This window comes from Centroberyx affinis, unplaced genomic scaffold (assembly GCF_046629955.1).
Source record: "Centroberyx affinis isolate AG114_WGS23_722 - 3 ecotype Tasmania unplaced genomic scaffold, CSIRO-AGI_Caff_v1 ptg005400l_1, whole genome shotgun sequence".
Taxonomy (NCBI): domain Eukaryota; kingdom Metazoa; phylum Chordata; class Actinopteri; order Beryciformes; family Berycidae; genus Centroberyx; species Centroberyx affinis.
In genome coordinates this window covers 17,501-35,182 of record NW_027282701.1, presented here as the reverse complement: position 1 = coordinate 35,182, position 17,682 = coordinate 17,501, and the positions used below count along the sequence as shown (strand labels likewise).

Below are 17,682 nucleotides of genomic sequence, written 5' to 3'. Positions count from 1 at the left end.
ACACACCAGTGCTACTTTGATAACTTAAACCTTTATTTGTTTCAAATAACACAAACTTACATCAGAACATTGTAAACAGAGGTTGACATTTAAGCATTATGATAGCTTTATAATAGCTCATAATGTGGATCCTGCTCTGCAGTTGGCCCTCCCATAGACCCATGATAGGGTGGTGTGACACCCCTACTCCTGATTGCCTGCTAGGTCTGTCTGTCTTTGTATTGTAACTGTCTTGCAGGTGCCTAGTAGGCGGAGTCGGGTTGTTGGTGAACTGGGAACACCTGGGCCCGGTGTGTCCCAGTGCCTCGTGAAAGACTCCTGGGAGACGGACATGCTCCCGGACGACTTTCTCCACGCTCTGCATCATTATTTGTTTTCTTTGCTCCACAACAGCACCACACTACTCTTTCCACGCATGCACACACTTACACTACTGACTTTACTGATTATCACACCCCATAACATTTTTGGTAGTTTTAGATCATTTATGTTAGTTGGATTAATAAATGATTTATATTACTTCAACTTTTCTGTATCTCTCCCGTCATTTGTCATGGCCTTCGAGCCGGTCATGACAGTGGAATATGGTTAGAGGCAAATGGTGGGTGTCTAGCTTCCCACTGCTCTGGCATGACAGACCTGGATCTTTCATATGGCTGGGGTGTGACAGGATATGTCATGGGTCTACCACCCTCTTGTGAGGTTTCTAGGTCCTCCAGTATTTGTAGGAAGCTCAGTTTCACTTTTGTTTTATTTCTAGCATTGAGTCTCTCCATCTGAGGGACCAAACTTAACAAGAACAGCTCAGATTCATTTTTGGGTGCTACTGGCTCAGTTCCCTTTGGTGGACTTGTAATAAATTCCAGCATCTTTTCATTCATGACTGTGTTGGGGCTTCTGCTTCTGTGGGTGCATCCCAAGTCTCTTAAATTGCATCCACGTTTCCCTCACTTGCGTCTTTTCCTTGCATCTTAGTCCCTCCCACCGAGGATGCATGGAGAGACGCAAGGAAACCATGCGAGGAGAGAGGAAACGAGGAAATATGTTTTTAGAGAAATGAGACGTCCTTTCCTCTGAAGCCTCATGTGAAGCGACGTCCGTTTCTGCATGACAAAACGGGTTGTGGAATCAAAAAGCATAAAATAACGGGTGCTTACGCTTGTACTTTTTGACTTGTCATTCAAATTTGCCAGATGTAGGGGCGGAGTAATTTGACATCATGGTGCTCAGCTCCTCAGAGATCCCTCCTCCCCCCTCCTCCTCCCTCCTCGGAGCAGTAATAAGAGCTTTGGGACGACCTTCAAAATGGCGGACCAGAACGACTTCCGGTTCAAGCAAGGATTGAGGAGCGAGGAAATATCAAATAAGAGACTTGGGATGCACCCTCTGTCTGCTGTTGGATGCCCTGGCTCGCTGTGGTGTAATTCGCTCAGTCTGGGGAGGTGGAGCGGCATCCTCCTGCTACTCCTGTGTCTCCTCTTCCTCTGGGTCCTGCCCTGGATCAGAGGCCTCCAAATTGCTCGTGGTGCTAGAAGTAAAACAATTGTAACTGTAACTCTGACAAATAAAAGTAAAACAATGATTTTTGTTACTGGCTTTATAATGGTAATGAAATCAAGACTGAAAATGGCTTTTCTCAGAGGACTAACCTTCCGTTTGGCATATGTGACATGAGGGAGGCATACTTCCAGTCACGCTGGCTTGTTGCCCCAGACCCACTGGGAAGAAGCTGTTTTCTACGCCACTTCACATACGAGTCTCTCAGTGACTTCCACCTTGCCTTGAAATCTGCCACTGTAAATGTGAAATAAGTAAATTATCAAACACCTGTACACAGACTAGTATTTCTCCTCTTTTACAGGTTTATAGCCACAGGAGACTCCATATCCACCCTCCCATTCAGCTACCGCTTACTGTTTCCAACGCATCAAGGATACCTGTGACGCCATCAATCAGAGGATGATTGGGACCTACATGCCACGGCCAACCGAGGACGACTGGAGGGGAATAGCAGAGAGGTTCTTTGAAAAGTGGAACTTTCCCAATTGCATCGGTGCGATTTATGGGAAACACATTTGCATACAGGCACCCCCCCACTCTGGCAGCCTATATTACAACTATAAGAAGAGCTTTTCCGTTGTCCTGATGGCCCTTGTGGATGCAGAATATCAGTTCAGGGTGGTCCACATCGGGGACTATGGTAGGTCCAGTGATGGGGGAGTCTTTGCTGGATCGGTGCTGGGCAGAGGTCTGGAGGCTGGAACCCTCAATGTACCTGAAGATGTCGTCATACCTGGGGCTGAACATCTGGGTAACATGCCCTTCACAGTGATCGGGGATGCTGTGTTCCCTCTGAAAACCCATCTGATGAGGCCCTATCCTGGTCGTGACATCTCCCGGGAGAAGCGCATTTTTAACTACAGATACTCACGGGTGAGAAATGTTGTGGAAAATGCCTTTGGCATCCTAGCATCCAGGTGGCGGATATTCTAGAGAAGGATCTACCTCCACCCGAAAAAAGTGGAAGCCATTGTGCTGACAGCCTGCATTCTGCACAACTTTCTCCTCAAACCCACAGAGAATCAGAGATGGCTGGAGGAGCAGGAAGGGAACCAACTGGAGGACGTGGAGAGGATGGGAGACAACAGAGGTGGGCAGGCAGCATATGCGGTGAGCTGTGCCAATATTTCAACTCGCCACAAGGAAGTGTGCCATGGCAGGACCGTATGGTGTAGTCAGTGATGGAAAGTAACTAAGTACATCATTTACTCTAGTACTGTACTTAATGTAAAACATATTACCAATACAGGTTGTGTTAACTCATTAAAAGCACAATCTGTGATGTAAAGTGAAGCTTCTCCCATCAGAGTGATTCTGATGTTTGTTTGTTGGAGCTCTGCAGCAGAAATTTCAGTGTCTTAAACATGGAACTGAAATTTTTCAGTTCAAACTGGTGACCTTTAGTAGTAACAACAGCAGCAGCATCGTTCATGAGAGCCACTGACACCAGACGCCACTGACAGAACAGTTGTTTTTATATCCAACTGAGCTCATGAGGCCACTCCACATTCAGAGATCTGCTGCCACCTGCTGGATATCTGCTGGAGTGAGCACTTATGCTGTCCTGGACTCAGTAGCCAGTCTTTAGTAATTGAGTTGAGCTCTTTATGTATGCTGGAAATGTTGCTACATTTATTTTCTTCTATTAAATCGTTCATTACAAGTAATCTGGTTTAAGTGTTTTCTATGTAAATGGTGTGATTAGGCTGTGACTGATGAGAAGTTATGCCATGTTTACTTTTTTCATACTAAATTTGATCATACTATAGGCCTACTAATAAAATGTCTACCATAAAAATGTTTTCAACAAAGTGCAGACATTAGCTTAAAATCATGTGTGGACTCCCATTACTTAAACTTGATTACTCACCTGAAGAGCCAATCTCCAGAGCTACGGCTCACCAGGCAATATCTTTTTTGCCATTTTCCTTGTAATGACGGGATTGTGGGTCGTATAGCTCGGGATATTTCTCGACCTCAACAACTAGTCTCTCCTCATCCATTAGTAGTTATTATAAATAAATAAATAAATGTAAAGTAAGTACCGGTAGTTATTTATATATTATAGTTACGAGAGACAGCGACAGCTATAGGTGAGGAAAGACATCGAGCTGCCACGGGAGCAGAGAAGAGCTGCTACGGAAGCCGGGATGTACAGACCAGCTTTTTCTCTCGGGAAAAAAAATTGTTTTTCAGGGGCGGCGACGCTGGAAATAGGACTGAATCAACTCAGTCAAAACTGAATCAAGCGGATCAACATTGAAAGCTTTATTGAGCTCTCAAGTCTTTGAGAAGCAGGTGGAGGAAGCTTCTGTCAAGACTTCAAGGAGAAAATCATCTATACACCTCTGTATGTTATGATAGAATAATATTGTTTTAGGTATTAATAATACAGAAATGTATTGAAGAATTTTATTCAGTAACTTCATGCTTGTAAAAATACCATGGATTCTCTGTGTACAAGTTGAGGTGAGAGATCAGATGAATTTACTACTTTAACTGTGGGCTTGTTCTTTAACATTGTGTAACTGTCATTTGAGGGCCTTTGTTTAATTCTAAATTATAAAATACTATTCACATAAATATTAATTTAGTGGCAAAGAAAATAGCAGACTGTGGATTTATGGCTAATTTTTATGAAAAAGTTTTGTTCTATTTATTCTCTCAGGTCAGTAGTTACCTAACCATAACCAGCCAGAGCTTCAGCACATATCAGGTCTGTAGTCACGTTACTCACTGACAGCCAGGTAGCATAAACAACGTTACTCACCAACTACTATCAGTTTCAGAAGTGGCTCCAGGATAATTTGGTTTTACATGTTGGTGTGGTGCTGTTGTGGAACTCCATTTTATTCTACAGAGGTTTTACTCTGTAGAATAAAGGCTGTATTGTTGGCTTTAGAGCTGAAAAATCCCCGGACTTTGTTTTGAAACTCGTGTTCTCGCGGTAAATTTCTTTGAATGGCTCGCAAGCCCGTCAGCCATCTTCCAATATGGAAACGTCTTCTTTGCCAGTCGATTAGCTGGGCATGTAACGCACTGCTGCCACCTAGCGCTGCCTTTGCACATTGCATCCTTGACTGTATATCTGATACAGCCTGAAAATGTAAAGATATGCGAAATGTCGACTGCCAAAAATACCCGTCGATCATATTTTGCCGTCGACACAGTCGACAAATCGTTTCAGCCCTAAATCAGACTAACAGTCGGACTACAGTCAGGCAGGTCAATACATGTGATCTCTGCAGATTAAATAAAAACTACTGTCTCTGATTGGTTAACATGTTTATTTTGATAGTATGATAGTAGTAGACAACAGCATCAACTACAGACTAAGTCAGTATGAGACATGTCAACATAAAATCTATACATGTGATCTGTATGCACAGATTAAAGAAAAACTACATGCAAAACTGAGGTGAAGGTTGTTTTTTTCACTTCCATATGTTCGCCCAGATCCCACAACACTAAATCACATAGAAACATCTACAAGCTGAACCAGAATCAGTCTTTACAGCAACAGACTAAAACAGACACTGGAGTGATTCTGTCAAACTGAACGTGCATGTACATGAAAAGCTTTAAACGAGCAGTAAGACAGCGGTTCCACAGCGGTTAGGGTTAGGCACCCTGCTACACCACTGGTTCTATTGCACCTCTATAGCTAAAAACGTTGCTTTTTGAATTCTCTATCATAGGCAAATGAACTCAACATTAGAACTACACTGGACTAAATTCTACTGTTGCTTTAATGACCATATCTTCAGTTTTGGTTGTGTTGTATCAAAGCTGAATAAATCCAGAGGAAACCGCAAACGGTAAAGCCAAATAACAAAACTCCGCTCTGTACTAAGAATTTTTTGGATTAAACCCATTTGAACCTTGATAAATGGCAAGAATAAAAAAAAAATGTCACAGTAAAGTTGCCAATAAAGAAATCTCAATTAGCAAACAAAGTAAAAAGAATCCAAGGAATCAAGCTATCCTCACAAGGAAGGTTCAATAAAAAGGACATTAAATGAATATATCAAAAAGGCCAGCCAGAGCTCACCAGGGCTAAGTCACCTGGGGTTCATCTTCCTGCTGCGTCCAGGTCGGACAATCCACCATTTTGGATCCACTTCCTAATGAGCAGTGAAGCGACAGAAAACACGCTGCTTGGTATCTGGACAGAAGTACAAAACTACTTACAATAGCAGTGGACCAATGACGATGCAGGTGGGAAGACACGATGGGAGAACAGAACAATTAGAGAAAAAAATACAAAAATATAATCACACTAACAAACTGAACCTCTCCTCCTCTCTACTTGTGTCCCTTGCTGGTCTTGAAGGAAACCTGCAGGACTTTGTCTCCTAGCCGGTAGCCGTTGAGGCTGGCGATGGCCATGGCAGCTTCCTCGTAGTTGGTCATGGTGACGAAGCCGAAGCCTTTGCACTTGTTGGTGTTGAAGTCTCGGATCACCTTGACGTTGGCGACGGCGCCGAACGGCCCGAACATCTGCCACAGGAAGCCCTCGTCGGCGTCCTGGCCCAGGTTGTAGATGAAGATGCACCAACCGGCTGACGAGCCGCCCGGGACTCCGCCCACTCCGCCCATGTGGTCCACGCTCATTGGAGAGAACCTGAGGAGACGGGAAACAGGCAGTAAGGCAAATGCTCTTCAGAATTAGTTTAAAGAGGAACGAAACCCCAAACCCAAATCTGTGTTGAAGCCTGACATCGAATGGTGAAAAGTAGGGAACTGAACTGGCCATCTGCTATTGGCTGGTCTTTGAGTGGAACTACACCGGACTCTGCCTTGCAGCTGCCCGACTTCCAACTTTTACACGCGGATCGCGACTCTACACTCTCGCACAAGACTAAAGGTGGAGGGATCTGTTTCTGTATCAACATAAACTGGTGCAATGATGTGACGGTGATCCTGCAAACTTGTTCTCCTGAGCTGGAGTCATTTTTTATCAACTGTAAACCGTTCTACTGGCCCCGTGAACTCACTTTATTCATACTGGTCTGTGTTTACATTCCTCCGCAAGCCAACATGCGCGAGGCCCAGCGCCAACTGGGAGTGGAGAGAGAGAACCCGGACTCCCTAGTTATTGTACTCGGGGATATTAACAAAGGGAATTTAAAACACAAACTTCCAAAATACAAACAATTCATTAAATGCCCGACCAGGGAGGAGAACACACTGGATCACTGTTACACTCAACAGTGCTTATCACCCCTGGAGAATCTGACCACTCGCTAATTCACCTGATTCCTGCATACAGGCAGAAACTAAAACTTTCTATACCTGTTGTGCAGAGATCCAAGAAGTGGAGCAGTGAAGTAGTGGAGAAACTGTGTGATTGCCTGGACTGCACAGACTGGGAACCGTTCAGGACTGCCACCAAGTCTGGATGAATATACAGATGCTGTGACATCATACATCAGCTTCTGTGAGGACAGCTGTATCCCAACTAGCACCATGGTGAGCTACAACAACAACAAGCCAACAAGCCCTGGTTCACAGCAAAACTCAGTCAGCTACGCTTGGAAAAGGAGGAGGCGTTCAGGAGTGGAGACAGGAGCAGGTTTAAACTGTCCAAGTACTCAGGCTAAACGACAGTACTCCAAGAAACTGGAACATCATTTCTCAGCCAGCAACTCCTCGTCAGTCTGGAAGGGACTACAGGAGATTACCAGCTACAAGACCAGATCCCCCCACTCCACCAACAGTCTCAGACTGGCCAACAACCTGAATGAGTTCTACTGTAGATTCGACAGAGAAGGTGGCAGTCTTGACTCCAATCCACATAAGAGGTCAGAGGTCAGATTCTAGGAATTCAGTTTTTCCACTATTTCTATCCAAACAGGTCGTGACATCACCTGGCACCAAAGACCAGCCAATAGCAGGTGGCCAGTTCAGTACTGTACGTTTCACCATAAGGTGTCAGGCTTCACCACAGATTTGGGTTTGGGGCTTAGTTCCTCTTTAAGGTTACAGATAACTGGACTAGACTAACCAGCCAGGCTACAATACGTCATCAATCAATACATCAGAAGTTTGTTGACGGCAGTTTCTAGGGATGTAACAAAAGTTTGTGACTTTGTGAAATGTTGTAATGACGATTATCGTCTCACAAACAATTGCGATGAGCGATTTGTCTTTTTCCCCGAGGAGAGTGAACTGATCGATTGAGCTGATGAAATAACAAATAAACCTCCCGACCGGCATCAGCGTCGTTCCCCCTGCCGAACAGGGCGGAGCCTGGAAGGAATGACAACATCGAGCCTCATTACAGCGGCTTTAAGAACCAAAGCTCCGACAGTCCGGAGGTGAAGCCGGACAACTCACGCTGCCTTCAGCTTCTTCTTTGCTTCTCTCTGATGCTCCAGACTGGAGAACAGAGATCAGACACTAGTGATGGACGATCAGTTTATCTCACGATACGCTTTGATACGCAATATGGGGTTCAGGATTCAATACAACCAGGATACGATGTAATAAATAAAAGTTCAGTGACAACAAAGTCTGACTGTGCAGAATTCTGTTTATTTCTAAGTCACAAATCTTTCCAGCGATGCCATTGGCTGCTAGAATGTAAACAACAGTTTAAAAATGTCAATACAAAGCGACAATAATATAATTTGGATGGAGAGCTTGTGAAACTGTGATGGTCAAGAGTCTCATTAGTGATTACTACAGCAGAATAACATGGAGCCGATATCACCATTCATTTTCTCAGAATGTAGCGTTCGCAATGAATGCTGGGTATTGTAGGATCTGTTGCAGAACGCCATTGTCTCGGCCACCACTGGGTGAATTTGAGTGGTTTTTGCTTCAGTATATCAAGGTAACAACGGATTGACTTGACATCAAAAATGATGGCAAAGTATTCCTTTAAGCTTCCTACCATTGTCAGGGAAACAGACACTATTTCAGATATGCAGATAAAAATGAGAACAAAGTTGGAATGTGTTTGTTGCTGTTGAGCATGTTTTGGGTCACATGTTTGGGTGAAGCCGGTTTAAAGTTCTACCTGAACCTCTGGGCCTGGTGATGGACCGGTCCTCCGAAGCGTCGTGACTGGTTGTTGTAGAGCTGCGACAGCACCTGGGAGTTCTTGGCCTGATTTGGATTAGCAGCAAACTTGACTGTGATTGGCTCAGAGGCGCCGGGCGGCTTGTGTCCGTTCAAGTCTTTAATGGCGTCCTCGGCCTCCGCCCTCTTGTCGAATCGGATGAAGGCCACGCCCCTCGACAGACCTGAACAGCCAATGATAGTCGACAGTCAAAGTCAACACATTTGCATTAAGTGCACAATGAGCTGCTTTAATCATGAATGTTTCCAGTTAGAAGGCTAACATGGAATAATGCATGTAAACAATCAGACAAATCTGTTCTTTAGTTGACATTATGCTATCTAATGATAAAGGATATAAAGTTACACATTTACACATCTAAGGCCAACTCTAAACAAAACACAAACACTGAAAGTGTAATTAGAAAAACAACAAACCTGTTAATCCGAACACATTGCTAAAACTTTACATACAAGGCATCAATCGTGCCAATAAGATCTTACTAAGTCCGGGTTCGGGTGTTCGGGAGTTCAAGTGTTCAGGTGGACTGTGACAACATTATCTGCCCAATTTGGGAAAAAATAACAATCCGGCACTATCATAGATGTTAAGGAGTTCAGGAGTATGCATCACAGTCTTCATCAGCTAAGCCTTTTAATAGGAATAAGTAGCATTTGCAGATTTTTTTTTTTTTCTAACCCTAACCTAATCCTAACCTACATCTAACCCTAACCTGCCACTAACCCTGTCAGAAATCATTAACGCACCGTGATGTGGCAACACTAACTGGTCAAACTGGTTAGACTGGTTAGACTGGTTAGACTGGTCAAATTGGTTCGGCTGGGTTTCGTACCGGAGGCTTGGTCCACCAGGACTCTGGAGTTGATGATGCGTCCATAGCGAGCGAACATCTCCTCCAGCTCCTGCTGGCTCACGGTCTTCGGCAGGCCGCTGATGTACAGGTTGGCGTCTTTAATCGTGTCGGAGCTCGGCCGCGCGAACGAGACCTGCAGGAGACGACAGGTCAGTCACAACTATGACGACTCACAAAAAAAAAAAAAACCCACAAAAATACACAATGACAAGTTCTACTGACATCCATTCTTTCAAAAAATAAAAATAAATAAATATATATATATATGTATTTGAGTAAATTTTTAATTTTAAAAATCTTAAAAACAACCACTTATCCAGGGATTTGTCACAATAAAATAAAAAAAAATCAAAAGAAAATCAAAAGAATAAAATAAAAACAGCATCAGATAAATGTCAGTGTTGGAAACCAAAAATAAAAGCAGACTGAATCGATGTAAACTAGTTTGAGTCAAACAACATGTGGTTAGACAGCAGGTAGAAACAGGAACTTCAGTGTAAGTAGAGTATAAAAGTACAGTATAAAAATAAAGTATAAAAGCAGCCAGAGTCCCGAGCCCGGCCCATAATACTCATATTTATCAAGTCAGAAAGGAACTCGGTAAACCAAAATAACATTACAGGATTATTTTAAATAAACATGTTTCAAAAATACCTTCATCTGGAGGCAAACAGACACTTTGCAGGAGAGAGAACATAGCACATCTATCAGTTGAGACAGGAAAATAAAAAAACCTTTTTGCACATTACCTTGATAGTTTTAGACTGTAGCCTCAGGCCATTGAGCGTACTGATAGCCCTCTCTGCATCACTAGGGTTAACAAAGTTAACAAAGCCGTAACCTAAACTGTGGCCTAGAGAAACACAAAGGAAAACAACTAAATAAAAGAACAAAGTGTCCGGTTCGGTTCGCAGCCTGGACACCGGCTCACCGACATCTGGAGGTTAACATGCAGCAGAAAACTAAATACAGCAGAGCGGCACATTAAATTCACATCAGAAATAAAAGCAGAAAAACTCTCAGAACAGTTCAGTATTACAGATTTACACACATTACAAAATAACAGGTGAAAACATTTTAAACTTTGTCCTTCCTTGTCAAATTCAACCCTTAAAAGCTCAAAATAAAAAAAATCAAATATCAATTGTCATCAAATGTCTATTACAAAAATGATTGTCTCACTATAGAAAACCTCCTGGTGTGATCTGCTGTTAACAAAAAACTGTAAAAAGAAAAAATCTGAAAACACCAACAGTGTGGAAAAGGAAAATCAGATATTATAGAGAAGATTATAAACAGATATTACACAGAAAAAAACACATCATCATCTTAAAGACCATAAAGCTCTCGGTTCTCAGCACCAATCAGTGAGTCTACATTTAAAAAAAAAATCCTCCAAACCGACAGTAAAGAAAAACAGAACGACCTGAGAGAACACGAGTCAGATCGGGATCCAGATCCAGATCCAGAACCAGCAAGTTGAAATATATTCAGGAAGATAAAACAAATCAAAGCGTGGAAGCAGACAGACGCAGCGCTGCCAGCAGTAGCACCAGCAGACATGCCGGTACTAGTTAGCAGTACCAGTTAATAGTACTAGTTAGCAGTACCAGTTAATAGTACTAGTTAGTATCAGTACCGCAGTACTCATACCTGCCACTTTGTCCCGGATGAGTTTGGCCGACTCGACGTCTCCGACGCTGCTGAACAGGCTGCGCAGCTCCTCCTGACTCATGTTCTGAGGCAGATAATTCACGATCAGATTCGTCTTGTCGTCCGACTCGTCGGACAGTTCGTCGAAGCCGTTATCGTAAACCTCCGACTGGAAGGTGAGAAATAATTTGTTTTATTATTAGCTCTTTTTAAATTCCTGTCTAAATGTATTACAATTATTTCAATTAAATGTATTGTTCCTTTCTTTCCCCATTTTATTCAAATATACTGTTTTTTATGTAGTTTTGCCAATTACAATTAAAATCTCAATTACATTTTAAAATACAGTTCAAATACATTTTTTTTTTTAAAAAGAAAGAAAAACATAACAAGTGCCAAAGGATTCAGCCATTAAACAGCACTTCCTGTTCTGATGTTCAGTCAGAAAGTCACTTCCTGGGTGAGAACCCCCCCCCCCACTCAACACACACACACACACCCACCCAACACACACACACACACACACACCCAACACACCCCCCCCAAACTAACCCAAATTCCCGGATTAGTGTTAGGGAATCAGCGTTAAAGTCTGCAGACACTGCAACATTTTATATTGTTAATCAATATTAGATTTTGTATAATAAGTAGGCTATTGACACATTTATCAATTTTATATTTTTTAAATTTCCCGTGAAATGATAAAGACTGAGAACAAGATTTAATAGAAGTAGTTTGCGGTGCAGAGAGGAGCGAGGTCACATGACATGATGAGGGGAAGGATGCCGACTAGAGCGCCTCGTATAGCCTCAGACTCCTAGTTATGAATAAGTAATGAGCAAGAAAATCGTACTGTAGCCTATTTGTTATAGCCTCTCTGATGTAGGTCTGTACTCTAAATAAAACCTCCAGGTCCATTCCACGTCTGTCCCTAAAGCATCGCTTGCACAGCTGTTCAAGAACAATATTAGACTTTTTACACAAGATTGAAAATTTACATTTCTCAAACATCCTTCCGTGAGTTTTTCCAAATATTTGGGCATTAAAGGCCCGCGTTTTCAGAATTCTAAAAAACGACGATTGTAAATAATTTTTTTTTTTTTTTCAATTTTCTCCCTGCAACAGGCTGCAGGCTGCAGGCTGACAGACGGATGTGAAAGTCTCTCCCTCTCTTGGGTTAGGGGTTAGGGTTTTTTCCATCCAGCAAGTCAGCGCCATCAAAACATGTAAAGTAAGTTCACACATATGATTACTGACATTTAGAAGAACAGAGCGAGAGGCACAGAGACATGAAGCGTGTGACAGTCTGTCTGTGGATCATTGCAGTAGGTAGTATTGCTCTTCTGTATTTCCATGGAATATCCAAACATGAATATCGACAGCTGCTCGACATGAAAAGACTTTTCTCAGACAAACCGGTCAAAGAACCGCTTCAGAGAAATCCTGTGAGAGAGTCGACTGTCGGTCGGAGGAACAGAGGAGAGAGAGACAGGTGTTGCGTAATCACTTTCCCAAAAGGATTTAATGGACAGAGCTCATTATGTGTATAAATATTTGACATTTAACAAATGTTATACATGCTCGTTATTTCCTTTTATTGTATACGATATATACTGTAAGATATGCTATAGGAAATATGAGATGCCTGTAATATTTTACGCAATCAAGTATCCAATAAAACGTCAAAAAAAAAAATGCGCTAATGACCTCAACCCAGCGGTAGGTGTCACATGACCGCGGTAATGCGGTGACCGCCACAGCCCGACCTGACAGACTGTAACTCTCCTCAGCAGCTGGAGCTGAAAAAGTTTCACCAACAAACCAATGAGCAACTGAGCAGGTAATTTAAATAAAAACCTCACCGTGACGCCTGATCCATGTTGAGACTCTCTGCTGTCGCCCTGTGATGTCTGGACCTCACACACCTGGAACACCAAGTCACACACACACTGCTAATATATGATCCAAGAGTCACACACACACTGCTAATATATGATCCAGGAGTCACACACACACTGCTAATATATGATCCAGGAGTCACACACACACTGCTAATATATGATCCAAGAGTCACACACACACTGCTAATATATGATCCAGGAGTCACACACACACACACACACACACACACACACACACACACACACACAGGCTGCACACCATGTACAGAAGTCAGTGTCAGAAGTCACACTTTATGAAACAGCAGTCTTCAGTTCATCTGATTATTAAAATCTGACAGAACAGATGAGACTTTGTTCTGATGTTGGTTTCCTCATGCAGCTGAACAAATCGATCTATTTTTACATTTCCAAAGTGAAGCTCGTAGTTACAGGCTGCCGCTCCATTTAAAACAGCTGAGAGGCTTTTTAATATCGGCTCTCCGGTGGAGGCTCGTGTCACTACAGAGGCCGCGTACATGTTGAGCCGGGGTTCGATCCCCACAGAGGGAACGGAACCCTCAACCTCCCCGCTGGCACTGCCTTGCTCTACATACTGAGGCACAAAGCACCGCGTCTTACATTTCTACATGAGCTTCATTTACAACACCTGAAGACAGCTGTTCAGGTCATGAAATGAGTCTTGTCTTGTTTATTTATAAAGTCCTTTATCACAAACATGTCCCAAAGGGCTTTACATAGCATCATCATATATATTACGTAGGGCTGGGCGATACATCGATTTTATCAATTAATTCAAATTTATGGTTTAGGACGATGTGTAAAAATGAAAATCGAGATTCACTTTAACCTGGGTAAATATGCACGGATCACTCTGTCAGTCAGCCTCACCGCTTCCCTGAGCTTCTGCTGTCGATAACGCTCAGCGAGGTTTCTCCTCAGACACAAACTCAGCGTCCAGACGGCAGCACAGCTTCTACAGGTGAGGAGCTCGTCTGGAAGCGGTTCGGTTTTGACAAATTGCGACAAATTTATTCCAGCTTCTCCGACAGAGGCAGCAGCCGAGTGGAGAAGTGCGACATGCAGAGCGAGCGGCAGCCGCCAAACGGCTGCTAAAAAGCAAGAAACATTAGCAGCATCGTTTTCCTGTGGCATCCCATATGACAAGAAGGAGCCCAGGTGGAAAGACATTATAGATGTGCTGGTGTTTCATATATTTTTCATATACTTAGTTTGTTTTTAAGAAAAAAAAAATTGAATAAAATCGTAAATTGGGTGTAGGTGTGAAAAAAATAGGAGATTTTATTTTTAGGCCATATCGCCCAGCCCTACATGTCATATACTACATCATATATATACACACACGTACTACATCTACACATCATCATATACATCCTATACCATGTCATATAGGGTACATACTTCATATACATCATATACTCTTTGTGGTATTTAGACTAAAACTGACTTACCTTGAGGTATCTGATGTGGCCTCGTCTGACAGCCATGGAGGAGATTCAGAAGATCAGTCTGGAAGAGAAGCAGGAAGATCAGTGACAGAGATGCTAACTTGGGACAAGATGTTACATTATTACCCTAACCAGATGTGACTAACCCTAACCAGGTGTTACCAACCCTAACCAGATGTGACTAACCCTAACCAGGTGTTACCAACCCTAACCAGATGTGACTAACCCTAACCAGGTGTTACCAACCCTAACCAGGTGTGACTAACCCTAACCAGGTGTTACCAACCCTAACCAGGTGTGACTAACTCTAACCCTGCTGTTGAGCTGATACTGTCATGGTGGAGTGTAGAGAGTATAGAGGATCTGGCACGGTGAAATCTCTTATTAAAGAATAATGCTGAACTTCATTAATTAGCACTGAGCCGTTAATATCCAAGCTTCAGTTCGACCTCAATAGTTCAATAAAACTAAAACTTTTACAGTTGTAAAAACAGACTTCTTCCACCAAATTACAGCTAGAGCTAATTATAACAAATTAGATTTTATTGAAATAAAGTGCAGCTTGGTGGATTATCAAAAGGACGAATTTACCAGCAGACCCTAACGCTTAGTAAAACATCTAAAGTAATGTTGCACCTTCTCCGATAAGACAGGCAGAATTAAACTGACATATTTTTGAATGGAGTTTGGTGTGAGTCTCTCCATACAGACGTAACAGATACTGAACTGGAGCTAAACTGCAGTTGATGTGCGACAGTGAGAATGAGTCAGTTTGGGCCAGAAAGAAGAAACAGACTAACCCACATTTAACGTTTACTAGAAACAAACTAGAAATAAACGAAATGCATTCAGACGTCCTCATCCTCTTAGCTAGCTAACGTATCTAACGTTAGGAATGCTAACTAAGTTAGTAACTGGGTTTAAAATGATGAATAATGATCAAGTAAGGAGCTGGTGTGTGGCAGTGAAAAGCATGTTACCGTTAAACCGGCTACGGCCGTAATGTTTAGGAACCGCAACATTATGTTTAGCACGGCACGGCAAAGCCAGAGGCTAAAGGAGTAGCTTAGCTTAGCTTTGTGTGAGTGGATAGAGCTACACGACGAAGCTAACAACAAGCTAACACTGGCTAGCCAGAGCCATTTTAATATTTCTTACCTTTTACTTAAATAAGGAGGTACGACCTGTATAGGAATATCAGATATGAAGCTGTAGCTAAGCTAACAAGCTAAGTAGCCTACTGTATCGTTCAGACAGGTGCTCCGTCCAAAACAAAGGAAGCTAGCTAGCTGCAGCTTTGGTTCGTGTGTATGTGGGTCCACTTGTAATTCCACCCGGCGTACGCCGACACTGGCACGGGTAGGCGGAGTCAGCACTTTATATTGAAACGGGCCACGCCGCGGAGCTGTACTATGTTCCTGCAATACCGGAGGCTGCAGTTTCAGGACCGCAGTCCTGGGACCGCATACTTTCTGTCTAACGACTTATAGTTTTAAAGGTTTATTCCACCCAAATAGTACTTTCTGTCCAAGTGCTTAGAGTTTTAAAGGTTTATTCCACCCAAATACTACTTTCTGTCTAACGACTTATAGTTTTAAAGTCAAAGTCAAAGTGTTTTATTTATCAAATGCACAGTATAACACCAGGGGTGCATTCCATTTGGCCAAAATGCATCCTCTCCTCCGTCCTCGCGGCCTCGTCTCCTCGGTGACTCGGCATCCAAAAATGAGCCGCCATCATGAAGGATGTTCCAATTGGTCAAAAAACGCATGAAGGATCCTTCATGTCTCCTCGGGTGCATTGTCTTGTGTCTCCTCCTCCGTCCTCGCGACCTCGTCTCCTCGCTGACCCGGCATCCAAAAATGAGCCGCCACCATTAAGGATGTTCCAATTGGTTAAAAGACGCATGAAGGATCCTTCAAGTATCCTCGCCTCCGTCCTCCAATAAGGCGTGGTCGGAGGATACTCAGGTGTATCCTCGATGCGGAAATAATGAGTGAAGGCAATTAACCATTGGCACGTGCGGATATAAGCCCGCCTCCATACCATCAGAAAACGTGCGGACATTGGCAGAAAAAAAAATCAACAGGTGTAAGTAGCCCCAACTTGTTATATATTCTTCAAACAGAAATAGCAGATGTTTTAAATGTTAGACGAACATTTGTTAATGAAGGGTTATACGTTAAATGTTCATATGCTGACAGATCTGTTGTAGTTGTAGGATGTCAAACTTTTCCCAAATAGGCATCAGGAAATTATCTTAAGGCTTGAATGTGATTATAGGGACAGAGGAGACGCGCCAGCTGATCCTCCAGCGCATAGAGAGGGTGAGTGGGGGCAAGTAACGTGAATTTTATTTTATAGTTATTTATCATTAATATGAATGACATTCCATGATCTAATAAGCCTGAATGAAATCCGTTCATTAGGACATATAGAAATAGCCTATAAATGCACACATGCGTCTCTTTTACCATGCACGTCTCTTTCTAACAGGACCTCAAGTCAGCAGCACCGGGCTCTGGGTCTGAGGATGGGGAGCAAACGGCTGCAGCTGGCCCCGGTTCTCCCTCATGCATGAGACTACCGGCGGGAGGCCATCGGCGCTCCCTCCCGCTTTAATAGACTCGTGTGGACCAGCAGCCGGAGTGAGCCGCTGTGCGCTCCCCATCCAGCCCCGATCCCAGTCCCCCTGATGAGCAACCGGGGCAATCAGATGCTGCTGCCCGCTCCCATGTGTGACCTCCGCGGCTTCCTCGGTTCCCCCGGCAGCCAAGAGGCGAAGAGGAGAGGGAGCGCTGCTGGGGTTTCTCTGGGAAGTGACCGAGGACGCACGGGCTGAGCAGCAGACGGAGCGATTTTCAACTATATTAGAGACAATTTAATTTTTTTTTTTTAATGTAAAAAAAAATAAATAAAAATTTCTCTGCCTTTTAGGCGTAGCCTACCTCTGTTTCCATTCTCACCATATTCATAACCTTGGCAATGACCGTTGCCATGACAGGACATATTTTCATCATAAAGGCCGGAATCACTGCTGGAATCACTTCTGTGTCTTCTCTGGATCACCAGCTGGTTTGCTGCGTTTGTTTGATGTGTCTCTCATTCAGTGTTCATCATGCTTATGAATTGTGTTTGTGTGTGTTGCCATGGAATTTCTTT

The 17,682-nt window shown here is 43.1% G+C and overlaps 1 protein-coding gene across 2 annotated transcripts; it reads right to left on the bottom strand.

Moving 5' to 3' along the window:
* Positions 1-4,830: 4,830 nt before the first annotated feature.
* On the bottom strand, positions 4,831-17,137 carry LOC139667269 (ELAV-like protein 1). 2 transcript variants are annotated; one of them, XM_071546721.1, is made up of 8 exons: positions 17,122-17,137; positions 14,524-14,567; positions 13,022-13,078; positions 11,154-11,322; positions 10,250-10,353; positions 9,480-9,633; positions 8,585-8,810; positions 4,831-6,184 (listed from the first exon to the last, which is right to left on the bottom strand). In XM_071546721.1, the coding sequence occupies exons 2-8, from the start codon at positions 14,557-14,559 to the stop codon at positions 5,866-5,868; spliced, it is 1,065 nt and encodes a 354-aa protein (XP_071402822.1). In that variant the 5' UTR covers positions 14,560-14,567; positions 17,122-17,137; the 3' UTR covers positions 4,831-5,865. The 2 variants fall into 2 exon arrangements, with proteins under 2 accessions (XP_071402822.1, XP_071402821.1); XM_071546720.1 differs by lacking the exon at positions 17,122-17,137 and adding an exon at positions 15,679-15,853 and having other exon boundaries at positions 13,016-13,078; positions 14,524-14,581.
* Between the last annotated feature and the right edge of the window lie 545 nt (positions 17,138-17,682).

Bases quoted from the DNA above. Each gene is read 5' to 3' on its own strand.
- LOC139667269 (XM_071546720.1), bottom strand. From the start codon at position 14,559: ATGGCTGTCAGACGAGGCCACATCAGATACCTCAAG. The intron at 11,323-13,015 runs GTGAGGTTTTTA...CTCACCTTCCAG, and splicing joins AACATGGATCAGGCGTCACG to TCGGAGGTTTACGATAACGG. The intron at 9,634-10,249 runs GTAATGTGCAAA...CGTCTCCTGCAG, and splicing joins TACAGTCTAAAACTATCAAG to GTCTCGTTCGCGCGGCCGAG.